The following is a 15,970-nucleotide window of genomic DNA, read 5'->3' as shown; positions in this document are numbered from 1 at the left end:
CGAAGAAACCTCCTGATAAAAGAACCAAGTGTGGAACAACTGAGGAAGCAAGTCACAACTCTTCAGGTTAGAGGGGCCAAGAGGTTCTCAAAACGGAGACCAAGCCAGGGTATGGAGCTATCAAGGCAATATTTCATTTAATTCATAATGATGGTCTGATAACCAAGAACACTAAAGGGAAGGAAAATTAAAGCAGAGGCACCAGGCCCTCTGATCCCAAGGAAGTTTCTGCCTGTTAGTAGAATACAAGGTCTGGAGGAGGAAGAGGCACTAGTCTTGCCTGTAGGGAAAGGCTTACAGGGGAGGATGCTGTCCCTGTTAACTCTCCACATGGCATTTGTGTGGGAGGCTGGGATCCAAATCTAGGTGCACTGCATTATTATTTATTTATTTTTTTTACAAGACTACATGATTCCTCACAGCTATAAACATGTCTTTGGAAGACACTGAGGCTATGGTCTAAGAGGCTGAGATGACAGGGGGGCTCAGGAGACAGGAAGGGGACACAGTGGGTGCATCTACACATGCCCGTGACTAGGCAGTACCCACCGGTACAGCACAGATCATTCTTGACCCTACTGCACCGTAGCAATGAGCTCGTTGCTACTGCGCCATAGTGGCGGCATCACTGTTAGTGCCTGCCAATGCTACAGCGAGGTAGCGCCTTGTGTAGATGCACCCAGTGAGATACATTTTTCTTGCAGTTATTCAGGACTAAGTCTCTAACTACTGGACTCTAACACAAGCATAGCAGAGCCTTTTACCTCCACATCGGCTACATACAGTTCAGACTGCCCACACCGCTTTTTTCCTGCCTCATAATCAAATAAGGAAGTTCTCTTGGGAGGAGATCATCCTCTTGGGGGTGGGGAGAAGAGAGGGTCCTTTATGGAAGGTGCTGTGCCTGTGTGATGCCTACACAACATGGCCCTGACCCCAAAGCATAGCCTCTTAGCTCTGCCATGTAGGCAGAACTGGCAACATTTCCTGTATTTATAAAGGGTGTGGCTGGTTGCAAAACCTGTCATAAAGTTATCTAGCACTTTTCATTGTTTTCAGTTCCTTAGAACTTAGTCAAACTTCATTTTTTCCAGGCTGAAATTTTCCATGCCATCTTCCTGCTTCAGGCTCATTTAAAGTATCAGCAAAACCAGGTTGGCTAGTTCCAAGACCAAGATTGGTGGAGTTTTCCTCCTATTCTGCCAATTTTAGATTCTTAAACAGTTTTATTAAAAAGTTCTAGCTCCTCCATGTTCTGAAATTTGGCAGAGGGCGACCTGATGCTCATTCAGGTCTTACTCTGACACTGTAAGGATCCAGCTTGCATGCAACATGGGGGGTAGCAGCCAAATTCTCTAAAACTTCCATCTCCACTGAATTTATTTCACCTGTGACAGTGCCTGTGAAGCTGGACTTTTCCTAGAGCTACTTCTCTTGGCTGCCAAACACCAACACAGAGCAGAGACCTTCTATTATGCAGGACACAATTAGGCAGTATGATGTACAAGGGCAGAAGGGTCTACAGCTTACAGAACCTCAGAGACATGTTGGGGTAGGGACAGATGAACAAGTTATATCAAACTTAGCAGGGGGAGGGAAATCTGCCATAGGTCAACTGCATCACAGAACTGCTTTGTGTATTAGCTTCTATCCCAGCATGGTAAGTAGAAGATAAACCATGGTAACTTGGTCCTGTTTCACTAAGAAACCAGAGCTGCTCTGGTTCAGTTTCCACTTACTGTGAAATAGGAACAGGGACAGCAAAGAAGCTGTCCTTTAGGGTTTGTCTACACTGGTCTGGGAGAAACACTCTCCAGCATGTCTCACCTACCACCCACCTCTTGCTCCCATGCCCACCAGCATAACCTGAATGTTAAAGTAAGGTGCTGAAACCATTCTGGGCTCACCCCAGCAGCTATTCTAAACACCTCTGCCTCCAACATGTGGGGACAACTGCTTGCTACTGAAACAATTCTGCCCATCAAGGGGGTGAAAGAGCTACTGCTTCAGCAGGTACAAGTGAAAGAAACTCATGGAGAAGACCCATTCTACAGTCCAGGGTTCCACATGAATGAACTTTTGCCTTTTCAATGTGTTTCTAAAACTCAAGCAAGTTGTGCATACGCACACACACACTACAAAATTTGATAACTACTCCAAAAGGCAGGAATTTTCCAATCAAGTTGCCTGTGCAACAGTTGCCCCTCATGCATTTACATTTTGAAATGTATTTTAAAAAACATGATCTCTGTCCCTTTGTTTGCCTTATTTTTTATGTGTTTGACTTTGCAATTTTAATGTTCTTTTCCTAGAGGTTTAATGGGGGGATGTAACAGATAACCAGGATGACAGGTAACAGACAACACTGCCAGGAAAAAAAGCTCTTCAGTACTGTGGGAGAATTTGCACTCCTCCTAGCCATGCTTTACCCATTCTCAGGGAACTTCAGTGCCCTGCACTTGGCAGTCATGCTCCTTCCTGACACTAAATTTCAACATGTCTTTAAACAGATCAAATATCCTTCAACTCCAAGAGGGTCAGGGATAGGAGAGGGATGTTTGAACCCAATAATCCAAGTTTGTAGCTCAAAAAATGTTCACATGCAGGGGCTTTACTAAAAATGTCATTTATATTGGCTTAGGGTTCATAGAAGCAAGTTTTTGTGGTGCCTGCACTGCAAAGCCAATACAGCCATGGAAAAGAGTGCTATTTTCCCTTCCACCTTAGGTAGCCAACTAAGATTTGCTTCCTTAATCTTGGTTGTTGGCAAAGATGAGTAAAACAGGCAGCATAGAGATCAAGTCCAAAACAGTAGGCTGAATTTGCAAGGCCAGCTGTTGATTTGGCCCAATGGTAAGAGAAACAACTGAGAGAGACAGGGTGTAAGAGTAGGCAGTGTGATCCAGCAGGCTCTAGAGCAAAATTTCCAGGACCCCCTACCCCCCCAAACAAGAGGTGCTTGTATCATCCCCATCCACCTCCAAGAGGATACACAACAAAGAAAGCAAATTTCTCCTAAGTGCAAAGAGGCCAGCCCCAAAGGCTTCTGCTCTGTTTCAGTCTAGACAAGTCCGAATGCTTTATGCTGGTCCTTCCCGTAGGGATAATTTTCACTATCTGCTTGTGGCTGGGAATCAGAAGTATCTAGTAAGTCATTACCTTCACCCTGGAGACTGAGGGTCTTTCGCAATCCAAGGCATCTCATCTTTCTGTTTGCCAAACAGCTGCTCCACTGGGATTTCCTGCCTTCTCCTGGAAACACCGATTAGCTTGCAGTCTTCAGCCCTGCCTTATTAATCTTCCCCTGAACACCTGTGCAGCAGAAGGGGATGTTTAAGCTAAAGTTAGTCTGTTCTGCTAGCAGCCTCTGCACCCTGTGCTTACAGGAAATTCCCACAAATCCATATTCACAGTCACTATTTCAGACTGGGCTGCAGCAGTTTAAAGGCTGCCACCAGCAAGCTGAGCTAGGCATTTCCCTGGTATAAACCCTTATACCTCAACTCACTTTAATGTGGTTACATCAGTTAACATCAGCAAAGGATCTAGCCCACCTAACTTTTATCATGAATGAAAATGAAAAAAGTCAGTTTCCAAACATTTTTATATTAGGACAATAGAAAGAGAGGTTTAAGACAAGGCTGTCATTCTAGTCTTATAAATTACTTGCCTCGAGGACCAGATTCTCCCATGCTTCACTCATGTTGAGCATCACATGAGAATTTTTCTGCAGGTGATCTGGTTGGTTTCAGTGGGATGCCCTAAGGCAGGCGTAGGCAACCCTCAGCATGGGTGCCAGTGTGGCACACAAAGGCATTCTGCTTGGCCATGTGCACATCAGGGCAGACAGTGAGGCAGGAGCCAAGGCTGCACTGTCACAACAAGGATCAGGCCCCTCGCAGCTCGCCCATCATCTGCAATACAAGTTGAGGTTGCAACTGGTTTTGGCCCTCTGCCCAAAAATGTTGCCGAGCTCTGCCTTAAGGGCTGAGGTATCTTTGGAGGATCCCAGGAATCCATCTTGAGGTACCCAGTCAAGACAAGTAAAGGTGGTGAATTCAGCTCCATTGGTCCAGTGGATGGGGTACAACACCAACAGCCAGCAAAGCTGGATTCCACTATAAGGTCTGCTGATCACTCCCTTCACAGCTTGGGGTAAATCTCCATCCCTCCCTAATGTGTTTTGGGAATGCTGCTCTTGAACACACTCAGCACAACCCCCAACTCCTGCCAAATGCAGAAATGAATTGATGAAGTTGTTCGTGGTACAGTCCCCACAGCTGCTCTCTGTGTGAGAGCAAGTGGGTGGGGAGAGGCCCACTCTGGACAGGTTGGACCGCAGTGCAGACCTACTTTCCAGTCTGATGTGTGAAAGCAGGGTTAAAGAGCACACGTCTGCAAAGCATTTTGCAATCTATGGCCTCAATCCAGCAAACGCTTATTCAGGCACTTGAAAAATTAGTAAGGCTGCCCCTCATATTAGACTGGGAATAGTGTTTACATAACCAGGATTTATGAATGAATGAAAACAAACCTTGCATTATTTTATATGCATGTTGCCAAACTCATGTGCTTTTGCTGCAGCAAACATTTTGGGCAGAGTCCTGCTGCAGAACCTCTCATGTTAAAAAGTGAAAGTCCCAAGCTAATGAAGGAAGAATCTGTTACAAGTACCAAGATTACTTCACAATGCTTCCTGAAGTAATCTTCTATTTGCTCTTCAGAGTTTATCTTGCTAAGTCAGGTGTATTTGATCTCAGTTTTTTTTAATCCCAACCTTAAAAAAACAATGTAATAGAGTTGTGTCTGCTTGAGCTGTATTCATAGCTAATAAAACAGAAAAGAGAGGGAGAGAAAATAAATTCTTCTAAGATCTTGAACATCCTGCTACAAATGTCCCGAGGATTGGTTTTGATTTCACTAATCGTTCTATAACTCGCATGGACTTCATAGGAGTTAGCCCATGATGAAGAGCAGATCAGAATCAGATCTGGTCCAAATTATTTTATTTTATTCCAGAACCTTTAAATTAAGAAAATCTGTTTAAAATAGGGGGTTTCCCCCCACAAAAATAACAAGGGGGCTGTAAGTGATACTACTTAGTTACTGCTGTTTGAGTTTAGACAATACAGTACTTCAAAAACTTGTGACAGTGAAAATGCTGTTAGGAGTTTAACATATTTTGCCTTTAAGCATTCAGTTACAACCTTCCTGAATACAAAGCTGTTGTCATTTCCTTTCTCTCCATCACACAACAATCTGTTATAAGCCTTTTCTTTCCATTAATCATGAAAATTGTCCCATGGAGCCTGGAGCAGTCAGCAGTGCCATCACTCAAATTCTTTCAGACTCAACACATTCCTTTCGCGAATGCTGAATTGCTCATTTTAGCTGGCAATACTTTCATCTCCCTCCTGCTTAGCTCTAATTATGAATTTAACTTTGTACACGTGCAAAGGTACGGCCTGGTTGCAATCACTGGACTGACAGCCTATTGACTGAAGTCCTCTTGCTCTAGAACAGGCACAGTAATAGGAATGAAACTTCCTCACACAGAGAGACTTGCTTAGTCAGACTTTCTTAGGTTAAAGAACTAGGAGCAGGGGTTACTCACCTGATATTTTCTCCTGAGCAAGGAAGCAGAGGGTGATAGCCCCTAGTTGCTAGCCAGAGTATCACACTATAGAAGTTTCATAGCATCTGATAAAGTAGTCTGTAGCCTACAAAAGCTTACATCTCTCTGAACAAATTCGTTTCTAAGGTGCTACTCTGCCAAGTATATTCCCATCTCCCATGAGATCTGTGGGGGAGTGGGAAGGATCCAGAGAATAAGAAGGAACTGTGCTTCTCTGATCTTACTCTGGGCTTATGCAAGGAGATGGAAAGCATTGGTTCAGCCCAGTGTAATTCTCAGTTCAGATCATATATTGGCCAGAGACTAATGCTTTTTTTGGAAGGGACCTTGGGAATCATCCAGTGCAATCCCTTTTACCTGAAGCAATCAAGAACACATCATAGCGATTTTTTCAAGTGCTAAGCCAAACTTAAAAGAACACAGACAGTTTCCAAGGTCTCTTCCCTACCCGCTCAGTCTTTTGGTGGGAAGAGGGATCCATTATTGCTGCACTTTACAAGTAATCAGCTAACATCAACTACAAGCACATATTTTTCTATTGCATTTTAACAGAGATACTGTACAGTATTAAAAGTGCATTTTATTTTCTGTATGAGTCTCATCCAAAGCTCCAGGCACAGAAATGTCCATGGTGTTCCCAGAAAAAGTTACAAATTGCTCTACTGCAATGAGATGCCCTAAAATCATCTGTGAGGTGCATGAAGGAGGGAACATCAAGAGCAGGCGCTGGATGCTTTCTAAATGAGGAGAGAAAGATGCTTCTGCTTCACAGTTGAGGCTCAAGCAAAGGGAGCTGCTGACCGTCCCCACAGAAACTGGAACAGAGGAGCCATGCTCTACATCATCATCGTTCATGTTTTGTGTTCGAGTCATTACGTTCGACGGTTACCCCATTTCCATTTCGGGTCATGTCTTTTCTGTTCCAGTCCTTTTCCATGTAAAATTCAGCTAATATAGGGCAATGATCTGAAGCTACTCCACCCCAGGACCAGTTATCAGGGATCCAGGGATTTGTAAGACCTTCTCTCACCACAGCCCAGTGACCTGTGTGAAAAACAACAGCAGAGAAAAAGATTAGTATGAAAAGGGGTCAGGGCAAGAAGAAGTCATTTTAAACCACGTAAGACTGAGGGCTCAAAGCTGCAAACACACAGGCAATGCCTACATGTATCAGCCTTTGCTGCAGAAGTGCCAGTGGCAGACAACAATTGGCACTGTCAAGGCACAAGAGCATAAAGTGCACTTTCGGAAGTGACCACTGTAAGATGGATTATGGCAACAGGCAGAAGGAGCATGCATGTCTTCCTGCACTTTCAGCTCTCTGCCATAGAGTCTGCTGCCTCAAAGGTGAGCAGTACAGACCAGGCCCTAGGCACACAAGTAAACCCACTCTGATGAGCAGTCCCATTGACACCAAGTAGGCTGTCATAGAACAACATTACCCACAGGCAAGCCAAACGCCAACCTAGGAAGATTATAGAGGAGGTATTTTAAACTATTATTTTGACTAGGAAAAAAGGTATACCTGTGAAAACTTTTTTCAAGCTCCTGCTGATCCAGATGTTATCCAGAGACTTTGATCCTTGAGGGTTCTTTGTGCTGATGTTTGTAAATGTGTTTGCAGGGACTAAGTGATGGAATTTTTCTTTTCTTAACAGATCATAGTCGCTGCTGTCTGGGGCTTGGTTAAAATCTCCTAAGATGATCACATCTTTTTCACCTGGAGAAATTATGGAGGGAAAAAGAAGAATGCAGGAAAAAGAAAATTTAATGATTAAACATGGGACATAGGGGAAAGATATAACTGATAAGTAACAATGCCAGATCCACTCTACATAGGGCTGCTTGTTTCCTTAACACGACATATTATATTAGAAATCTTCTTTACTGAATCCCTATATTACTACCAGCCATTCAAATGACAACAATTAAAAAAAAAGAATTTTGAAAAACCACAGTATATTTCATAATTCATGCTGCTTGTTTGCTTTATGGATTTTATCCTCGTTACAACCCACATCACCTCGTCACCTTCACTCACCTTCCTCAGTGTTCTTTTGTAAGCAATGACAGACAGCTCCTACCACCAAGCGTCTCTGGCCTTGTAGGTTTTTTAGGAATCCAAACTTTGTAGAAGGCTTCTATTTTTGTTAAGATCTATATGTTGAACTAAAACTTGCCTGATGCTCTGCTTTACAGTTTTGCTGAGAGAGACAGATTCATGAGGCATTCTGGGGAGACTCCCAAGACGACACAATCTTACTCAAGTATACATCTCTGCTTCAAAATCACTATATTACAGAACAATTTTTCTAAAACCATAAATCATTCTGGAAATTTCAAAGGAAATATAACCAGAAATGCCAAAGGAAACCGATGAACCTTATGGCAAATACAGCAACATCTTTCTTTGTAATTCAGAAATAATAAAAGAGGACAATGAAAGTTGTGTTTATTTTCTTACTTGCCCAAGTAATTTCAAAGATCCTGTTGAGTCCTGGGTGCCTCAGAACTCTCTCTGACCAGGATTTTTAGAGAAACACATTCATCCTTTAAAAATTCCACCCTTAATACATATAGAAAATTGTCTAGTTCCCAGGTATGGCATCTTATTTTGAAAACTTCAGCCCTATCACTGAAATAAGAAATACAACTTCGGAACACATTCATATACCTACTGGGTAGTTCCAGGGCTGTCAAGAGATCCCTGCTGCACACTGTTGTGAGTGGAGAATCAAGCCAGAGACAACTTTGTGCCGTTCATTCCTTAACAAACACACTGTTGGTACCTAACTCAAACCAATCCCAGCAGCTCAGGGATGACCACATGAAATTCCACATGAACCAATGACATTCTTGCCTTACAGCTTGCTAAATGGCAATAGGTAGGCTGCTAACAGAGCCACAGGTACGCTGAAACAGCCCAAAACTTGACATCAGAAAATTACTTTAAATTCCTTGCTCTTTTTTGTGTTTTTGATATCCAGCGTTGATGTACAACCCACACATTATGTTTGGTTGCTATAGAAGCACTCAGCCAGTAGAGGGAGCTCAAGTTAAACAACAAACCCTATTCAGCTATTCCCAGAGATATCTTTTTTTACCTATGCTGTTGACATGGAAAAAAGAACCACAGTTATGAGCTAGATAAATAAACAGTCTGGTGCAAAACCATGCTGCAGTATTTGGAACAGAAGGGGTGGGTGCGTTATTAGCTTTTGTCCAATTAAAAATAATTCAGCTGGTAGAGAAACTACCAATAACTTCATGTTACTAAGATGATCACAAACACCAGGATGTTTCTTTTCAGTTTGCAAAGTGGCCTCCCTCCCCAGGTTCAAAAGAATAAGCTGTGCTACACTCAGTGCCATTTGAAATCACCGGGGGGGGGGGAGGAGGAAATCAGTGCATTATGGAAGAATCACTTTGGAGGAATTAGTTTACGTTCATATTCTAACTCCATTTTAATACTATTTTAAAATCCTGTAAGTCAGTGATTCTCAACCAGAGTACAGTGAAGAGCCCTGAGATCCTTTCAAGGGTGCTGTGGGGTACTACACAAGATAAACTCAGAGATTTCAAACAGAAATCCATAGCTAAAAACAAACATTCTGACCTCTTGTCGTCTTCCTCAGTTCTTTCCAATAAAAGAATTGTTCTATTATATTTCTGCAGTCAAAAAAGAGCAGTCAAAAAAGAGAGTCAAAACTAAAAGCTGGCATTTTTCTCTAACAAGGGGTGCCTTGAATCTGCTGAGGGGTGCCTTGAGTTTAAAACTGTTGAGAACCACAGCTATAAGTGAATGCATGAAGGTATCCTCTTGAAATGTAACATGCCCACTGTTCAACCTCTAATTAGTAACGTGCCACTTCTATTTTTTTGTGCAAATATGCACAAGATGGTTGCCACCCATATTAAGTTTGGTGTGTCTATTCCTTCAAACCAAACACACTGTAGATGTGATAAAAGAAAGAAAAATGAATCGGATCAATGCAGCCTCAGTAATACAATGCAACATCCCAATCTCCTTAGTCTGGCAGGACAGATGCTTGACTAATGGATAAAGATATCTGGGTGCAATGACAGGGCAGATGAGGCCTGGCTAGGTTTCCAAAGGCATGAGTTCAAGTCCTGCTCTGGACTCATGCCAAAGGTTTTCCCCAATTGACCTAGATCTATGTCCCCTGGTCATTTGGGCTGGGGAGTAAAAGGCAACTGAATGTGATGGTGACCCCATCACTCCCTTGTGTGCTGTTAGCTGCAGAAACTGGAATGTCTTAACTAGTTCTAAGGGCTGTTAGGCTCAGGTGGACCCTTAACTTGAACAAATAAGGACAGACTCACTCTGGAAGCAAATGGTTCACTTGCATGCTTCTAATTTAGTGATACAAACAGAATGTGCCATTTTAAAAGCCTACATAGATGCCTAAAGTGGATCAAAGAGGACAGAGAGGCAAGAACCTTATCACTAGTTTTTTAATCCTGCACAGATGTGATCATTTCTATTGAATCTTTGAACTATAATTTCCCTTATGAATCTAAATATCTATTCTATCATATTGCTTTGAGTGACTGTCTTTAGAGCTATCTGCTGAGATTTAAACCAAGGAGCTAAAATGACTGACACCAGGAATTGCTCCTGGAAGCAGGTGGGATACTAGTGCAATGCATGGGCTGCAGGTATCATATGTTCACAGCAGCCCCTGCCTGATTAAGCAAGGGAACAGGATTTTCAATATTTGAAACTTCTGAGCAGTGCAGCCCCACCCACGAGCTGACAGCATTCGTCCAGTATGGACACGACAATGACATGGTAAACTGAAATGAAGTCTGCATCAAAGAGGGAAGGTCTCCAATCTCCCAGCCCACCACTGACAGGATAATATATCTATTGATCTCAGCTACCTGGGAATTTTCTCAGCTTCTGCATTTGAGGTGCAAAAGTACCCAATCTGACAAGGACTGGACAATCCACCTACACACAAAAGAAAGAGCAGGTAAACCTATCCATTTTGAGATGACCACCACCTCTACCTCCCTTTGTCCCAATCAAGATTCAACCAGTTTATAACCACCCATGCCCCATTTCAGCTAATAACTGTGAAAGCAGAAAAAGAACCAGTTTCATGCTATTTCATGCTAGTCCTGTAGCATCATTTAGCTCATGGATACCTCTAACAACGTCAGGCAGCAAAGGCAAAAGAAGAGATCTTTCCTCAACCCTACAGAGAGTAATCACCAGTATGTGAGGACAGTTATTCAGTAAAGCAGCTTCTGGTATTTTGAAAAAGAGGATGCAACAGAGCTTCCAAAGAACAATCCTGTCCATCCTCACAGTTGCTTTTGACCAGGCCTACCCAACACAATTCAAAGACCTAAAAGAATCATACTGACAAAGAGCCTTTATCCAGGGCAAGAAGAATACTGATGAAGAAAACCACTGAAATCACAATATCCAAAGCTAAAACCAGGCTGAAAGAGAGCAGAAAGGTTCCAGAGATATCTTCTCACAACTTTCCTGAATGTCCTCTTCAAGGAAATAAAGTTTGAGAATGAATGATAAGACTGCTAATGTCAATGATGGCAGGGCTAGCCACTACACAGTTAGCAGTCTTGGTTTTTTTCTCAAGGGAGATGTATGGCCTCAGACACTCCCTCACCAAAGTAGTTTTAAGTAAATGACTTCAAAAGATTGACTGACTTCTGCAAAGTTATGCGTGCACTCGCAGTTCATTCTTAATCAGGGACTGAATATTCAAAGTCTGAAAAAGATGCACTGCACTCTCTAAATGAAACAAGTAATTTGAATCCCTACCTAAGGTGAGAAGCTGTACCTTACTCAACCAGACTGTACTAATGCTCCAACCACAGGAAAGTCAAAACAAGAATAAATAAAACTCCTAAAGAAGTAGGCCCAAAGTCAGACCAAGTGTAAAGGCACCTCTGTTGGTTTCCATAAAGTGTATCCAGTTATGTCAAGTCTGAATTTGGCTCAAAGTGATTATATAAACAATCCTTTTGTTTTTTAAGTATCCTTTCAAGTTATTAGGACTAAGAGTTAAGTGAAAAGAACTTAAAAATAGCCCTGACTGACATCTTGCAGCTCAAAGGAAAACAACAGAGTAGTCATAAAAACTGCACACATGGAGATGTGTGTAGATTCTTCCAAGTGATTGACCTTGCAAAACAGCCACATTAAAAGTTACCAAATTGTTACAGAACCTTTTAACGCTCTTATGCCTTTGTTAAAAAATAAACAAGGTACTAGATTTTCCTATCTTTAAAAGACCTCTAGCATCAACAATAATAAGAACTGCTAGCCTCATAGGAAACTCTTTGAGCTCAACCCAAAAGTGTCAGGAAAAGAAGTGGTGAGAAATGGAACAGCTAGACTAAAGAATCTATCAATTAAATTACAAATGTTACTCTCATTTACTTAATCCAGCATAACCCCTCTGGAATTTACTCAAAATTTACATCAGTGTGACAAGACTGAAATCTGGTTTTTCACTTTTTCTTATTTCTTTAATGAGCATCAGACAATTTGAAAGATGTATAGCACTTTCCAAACTTGAGAGACAGATTTTCACAAGCAAAAATGTAACATTTCTTTCTCTCTAAAGATTCACCAGGCTGGAGTCTGAATTAATCTAGGCCCCATTTTTAGCATACTCTTAAATGTGTGCATACCGTTAAGCATGCGAATTGTTCTACTGACATCACGATGCTTCCTGGAATTGGGTCTTAAATTGCAGTAAAATCAGGAGTACCTCCAATGAAGTCAATGGGAAATCAGTATGAAACTGAAGCAGGCCTCTGAGTCTTAATGATTGCTTAATTGTTAAGCAATAAGAATGTACCCAGCCCAAGGCGATAATCCCTGCACTAAGGAGTTTGTGACTAAAACAACAAAAATTTGGAGAAACATACTTTGAGAAATTCACTGAAGGACAGAATACATATTTTTAACTATAAATGAGGGTTGTAAAACGACAATTTGGGTGTTTATTGGGTTGTCAGTTTATATCGTCAGTCTTTATTTTCCTGGGCAAATTTGCTCCACAGGATACGGTATAAACCTGCAATCAGCAAACAGAGGCACAGCCAGAAAAGGGTTAACTCGCAGCCTAGGTCTTCTTCCAGACCCTGAAAGGGCAACTCCAGCTCAGTGATACTTATGCAGCACTGCAGTCTTCTCTTTCTCTCTGAAGGGAATTCCCTGGATCACTGCTACAGCCTCTGGCTCCACAATGCACAGTTATCTCAAATCTTCCAGCCTTTTATCAGACCCCGAGAAAGTACCCTGGGCTCAGTACTGCAGTCACTAGCCATATATTCCTCCTTCTCTCTTCCCCCTTTCCTGGGAGCCTTTTAACTTCCTTTGGGCCAGCCAATTCTTTTTTACCTGGCCCAGTCCTCCAGGCAAGCCTGTAATCATTTTCCTACTACCTGCAGCTAGGGCTGCAGCCCCTGAGACAAGCAGCCTGCCACAGGGTGCTTATGGAACATGCATCCACTAGCTTGGATTGCTTTTAATTAATTCTAATTAGGTTGGTAGGACTGTGCATGTGTCCTAGGATTAAAATAATATCATACCTTTCAGTGTTTCCTGCAGAGTCTGTGCAAAGGTTGCTAATCTGTGGCTATCATGATTCTTCCCTGTGTTCTCTCCAGCTGAATGTGACAAGGCCAGATGAAGGTTAACTAGTGTTAGATCATTCATTCCAACCTAAATGACAGCAAACAGAGGAAAAGAAGTTGGAACATTCATAAAGACTTAGGCTCCTCAGTCACGTAATTTCATTTATAGCACCTGTTTTTAACTCTTAGGCTCAGTCACTATGCCTTTTCTTTTAAAAAGTACAAGGAAGATATCTAACAGATCCAGCTGCAACACAGTTCTAGCCATTCCGTTCTGGACATGTTGTTTTCTGTAAGTTATTACCTTCTTTGGATTGGGTACAACTATAGTACATGTCATGACAAAGAAAAAACAAATCATGCCAACTTTGTTCAGTTATTACAAGTGTTAAGAATCCTGAATTACGATCAGCACTGAAATGTCATACTGACCAAGCACAAAACACCTGTTTGCTCACTGGGTCCAGTGAACATATATTTAAGGTAAGGGCTAGAATACAGATCACAAGGTGATATATATGGAAAGTAAGTACCTTTCTTAAGAGTTAATTGTCCCTAACAGACTTTTGCCCTGTCTGTATTTATTAAGAAAAGTCTACAAACATCATTAAAGGCATCCAAGTCCTTCAAATCAAATTCCCCTGTTTTGAACTGCAGCATCATACTATTTCATTTGCAGGCAGGTTCTTTGAGTAGGTCTGGTATGTTCACACAAGCACAGACATGTAGATGGGGACCCTATTTCAGACAGATAATCCATGTCTCTAGCTTGCTAATACTCCTACATGTGTTGTTGAGTCAGTGATAAAGCCTGGAAATGTTGTGATGCAACTGGTCCTACATTTCTCCATCACAAACAAGATTTGAGCCTGACTAGCATCAGAGAGGTCAGCCTGCACACCTCTCAAGAGTTCTGTAGCTCTTGTGTGTCCACACTATGTAACCTGTCCTGTCTACTCCTCCCCACAAAGAAAAAGTTTATGGTCACGTTCTATTGGACTCTATCCCAACCTGCTCTACCTTTACAGCAGTTCATTTAGGTCCGGTGGAACAAAGATGGCATTGACATATAGTTGAATGAGGCCATTGCCACAGACAAAGTCCCATTCAGCCTCATGTCACCAAATCCACCCCATCAGAGTCTGTGGCATGAATGGGTGTGTCTACACATTAAATTAGCATGGCTGAATAAACTGGCACAGGCTTATTGATCCCAAGCGCTGCATTTGCATGTGTGCCTGGGACCACAGAACATTGAGCTGGGGCAGAGCAGCCCCGGGGCTCACCTGCCAGGCCGGGATTGCATCAACCCAGCTCAAGAGGTTGCAGAGGAGCTGGCTGGGGGACAAGGATGCTCCAGTGCAGGGCTAGTCAGCAGGCAGCCCCTGCACTATAGCACCCTAGTGTCCCAGCCCAGTCAGCCACTATACACACATTGTGGAGTAAATAACTCTCCCATAGGATAGTACTTGTGTATGGCAGCAGTATCCTAGTGGAGGTAGCTTAATCCAGCCTGATAGCACTACAAGTGTGGATGCCGGCATTTTACTGCAGGGCTAATTAGTCAGATCTGCAGTAAATGCCTCGCGTAGGCATGCTCAGTGTGGAGGAACTTCCTTTGTGCAGATAGAAAGGTGTAACATGCCACAGTGAAAACACTCCTCCTTCCTGCTCCACAATGCGCTTCACTGAAACCCATTGATTATTGTTATATCTCAACTCATGGGAGCAGAAGGAAGCAGGTGCTTCTTGGTCTTGAACTCTGTTTCCCTTTGCCTGTTCAGTTTGGAGAATAGGTCTCTTCATGCTTTATCATAATAGTCAAAATACTATACCAATCAGGCAGCAAGCCAACAAACATACCAGCTTCCAGTCAAGGTCAGGCAACTTTTACTTATCCAATGATTCATCCGATGTAGCAGTTTAAGATTTTCTATCTAATAATTAATTTTAATAAAAACTTAACTAAGATGGCAAGCCCAATACCATGCAACTACCTTGAAATGGGCAAGATAAGGGTGAGGATAGATGTGCTTCCCATTGCCGTTGGTGTGTGCATTCTCTTGACAAGAAGCATCTCTCAGCTCAATGCCAGCAGTCGTGTCCCAGAGAAAGCCTGAATATTCAACACCCTAAAATACAAAAGGGAAAAGCTGGTTAAAAAAAAAGAAAGCACTAAACATTCTGGCATTGTACTATAATACGCATAGGGTTAACTTCAGCTTTCTGTAGTCTACAGCATGTTAATGCCCAGGGAAGTCAAAGGCATTGCCATCAGCGATTAAGAAAACATGTAACAGAGAAAAATGGAAAAATCCGTGTTAATTCAGAACGTAAAATAAGTTTAACTTATTATGTTTGCCAGGGGAGAAGGGAGATGAAAAATGCAAAGCTACAAATGATAGACAGTAAACTCCTCCAATCATTCACGTTACCTAAATGTTCCACTGACCAAATTCAGTTCAGATGTAACGCAGCATCTCAGCCTACAACTTCCACTGACTTCCAAGAAACTTGCTTATGCCAACGACTGAAATTATACTGGTTTGCTACTTACAGCCACTTATGACTGTTTTCCAGCTGAGTTACAACCATATACCTTGCAGCACTGCTCACCTCTGCCAACAATTTGGTAAGTTGTGGTATTGCATTAGTAGTATGGCTCCAAGCCTCATGGGCAGTGGAGCATAAGCT

At 42.3% G+C, this 15,970-nt stretch overlaps 1 protein-coding gene across 1 annotated transcript in view; it reads right to left on the bottom strand.

The window, feature by feature from the left end:
- Nucleotides 1-4,770: 4,770 nt before the first annotated feature.
- The window catches only part of EEPD1 (endonuclease/exonuclease/phosphatase family domain containing 1), an 81,009-nt gene continuing 69,809 nt past the window's right edge, over nucleotides 4,771-15,970 (bottom strand). Inside the window, exons 4-7 of the mRNA XM_019538650.1 lie at nucleotides 15,274-15,408; nucleotides 13,232-13,364; nucleotides 7,161-7,355; nucleotides 4,771-6,679 (exon numbers count right to left, since the gene is read on the bottom strand). Of these exons, the coding sequence (XP_019394195.1) occupies nucleotides 6,480-6,679; nucleotides 7,161-7,355; nucleotides 13,232-13,364; nucleotides 15,274-15,408 (663 nt within the window). The 3' untranslated portion in view covers nucleotides 4,771-6,479. The remainder of the gene's footprint in view (nucleotides 6,680-7,160; nucleotides 7,356-13,231; nucleotides 13,365-15,273; nucleotides 15,409-15,970) is intronic.

This window comes from Crocodylus porosus, unplaced genomic scaffold, assembly GCF_001723895.1.
Source record: "Crocodylus porosus isolate Cpor-Errol unplaced genomic scaffold, CroPor_comp1, whole genome shotgun sequence".
NCBI classification, from domain to species: domain Eukaryota; kingdom Metazoa; phylum Chordata; order Crocodylia; family Crocodylidae; genus Crocodylus; species Crocodylus porosus.
The sequence above is the reverse complement of the archived record's forward strand: the minus strand, read 5'-3'. Positions and strand labels throughout refer to the sequence as shown.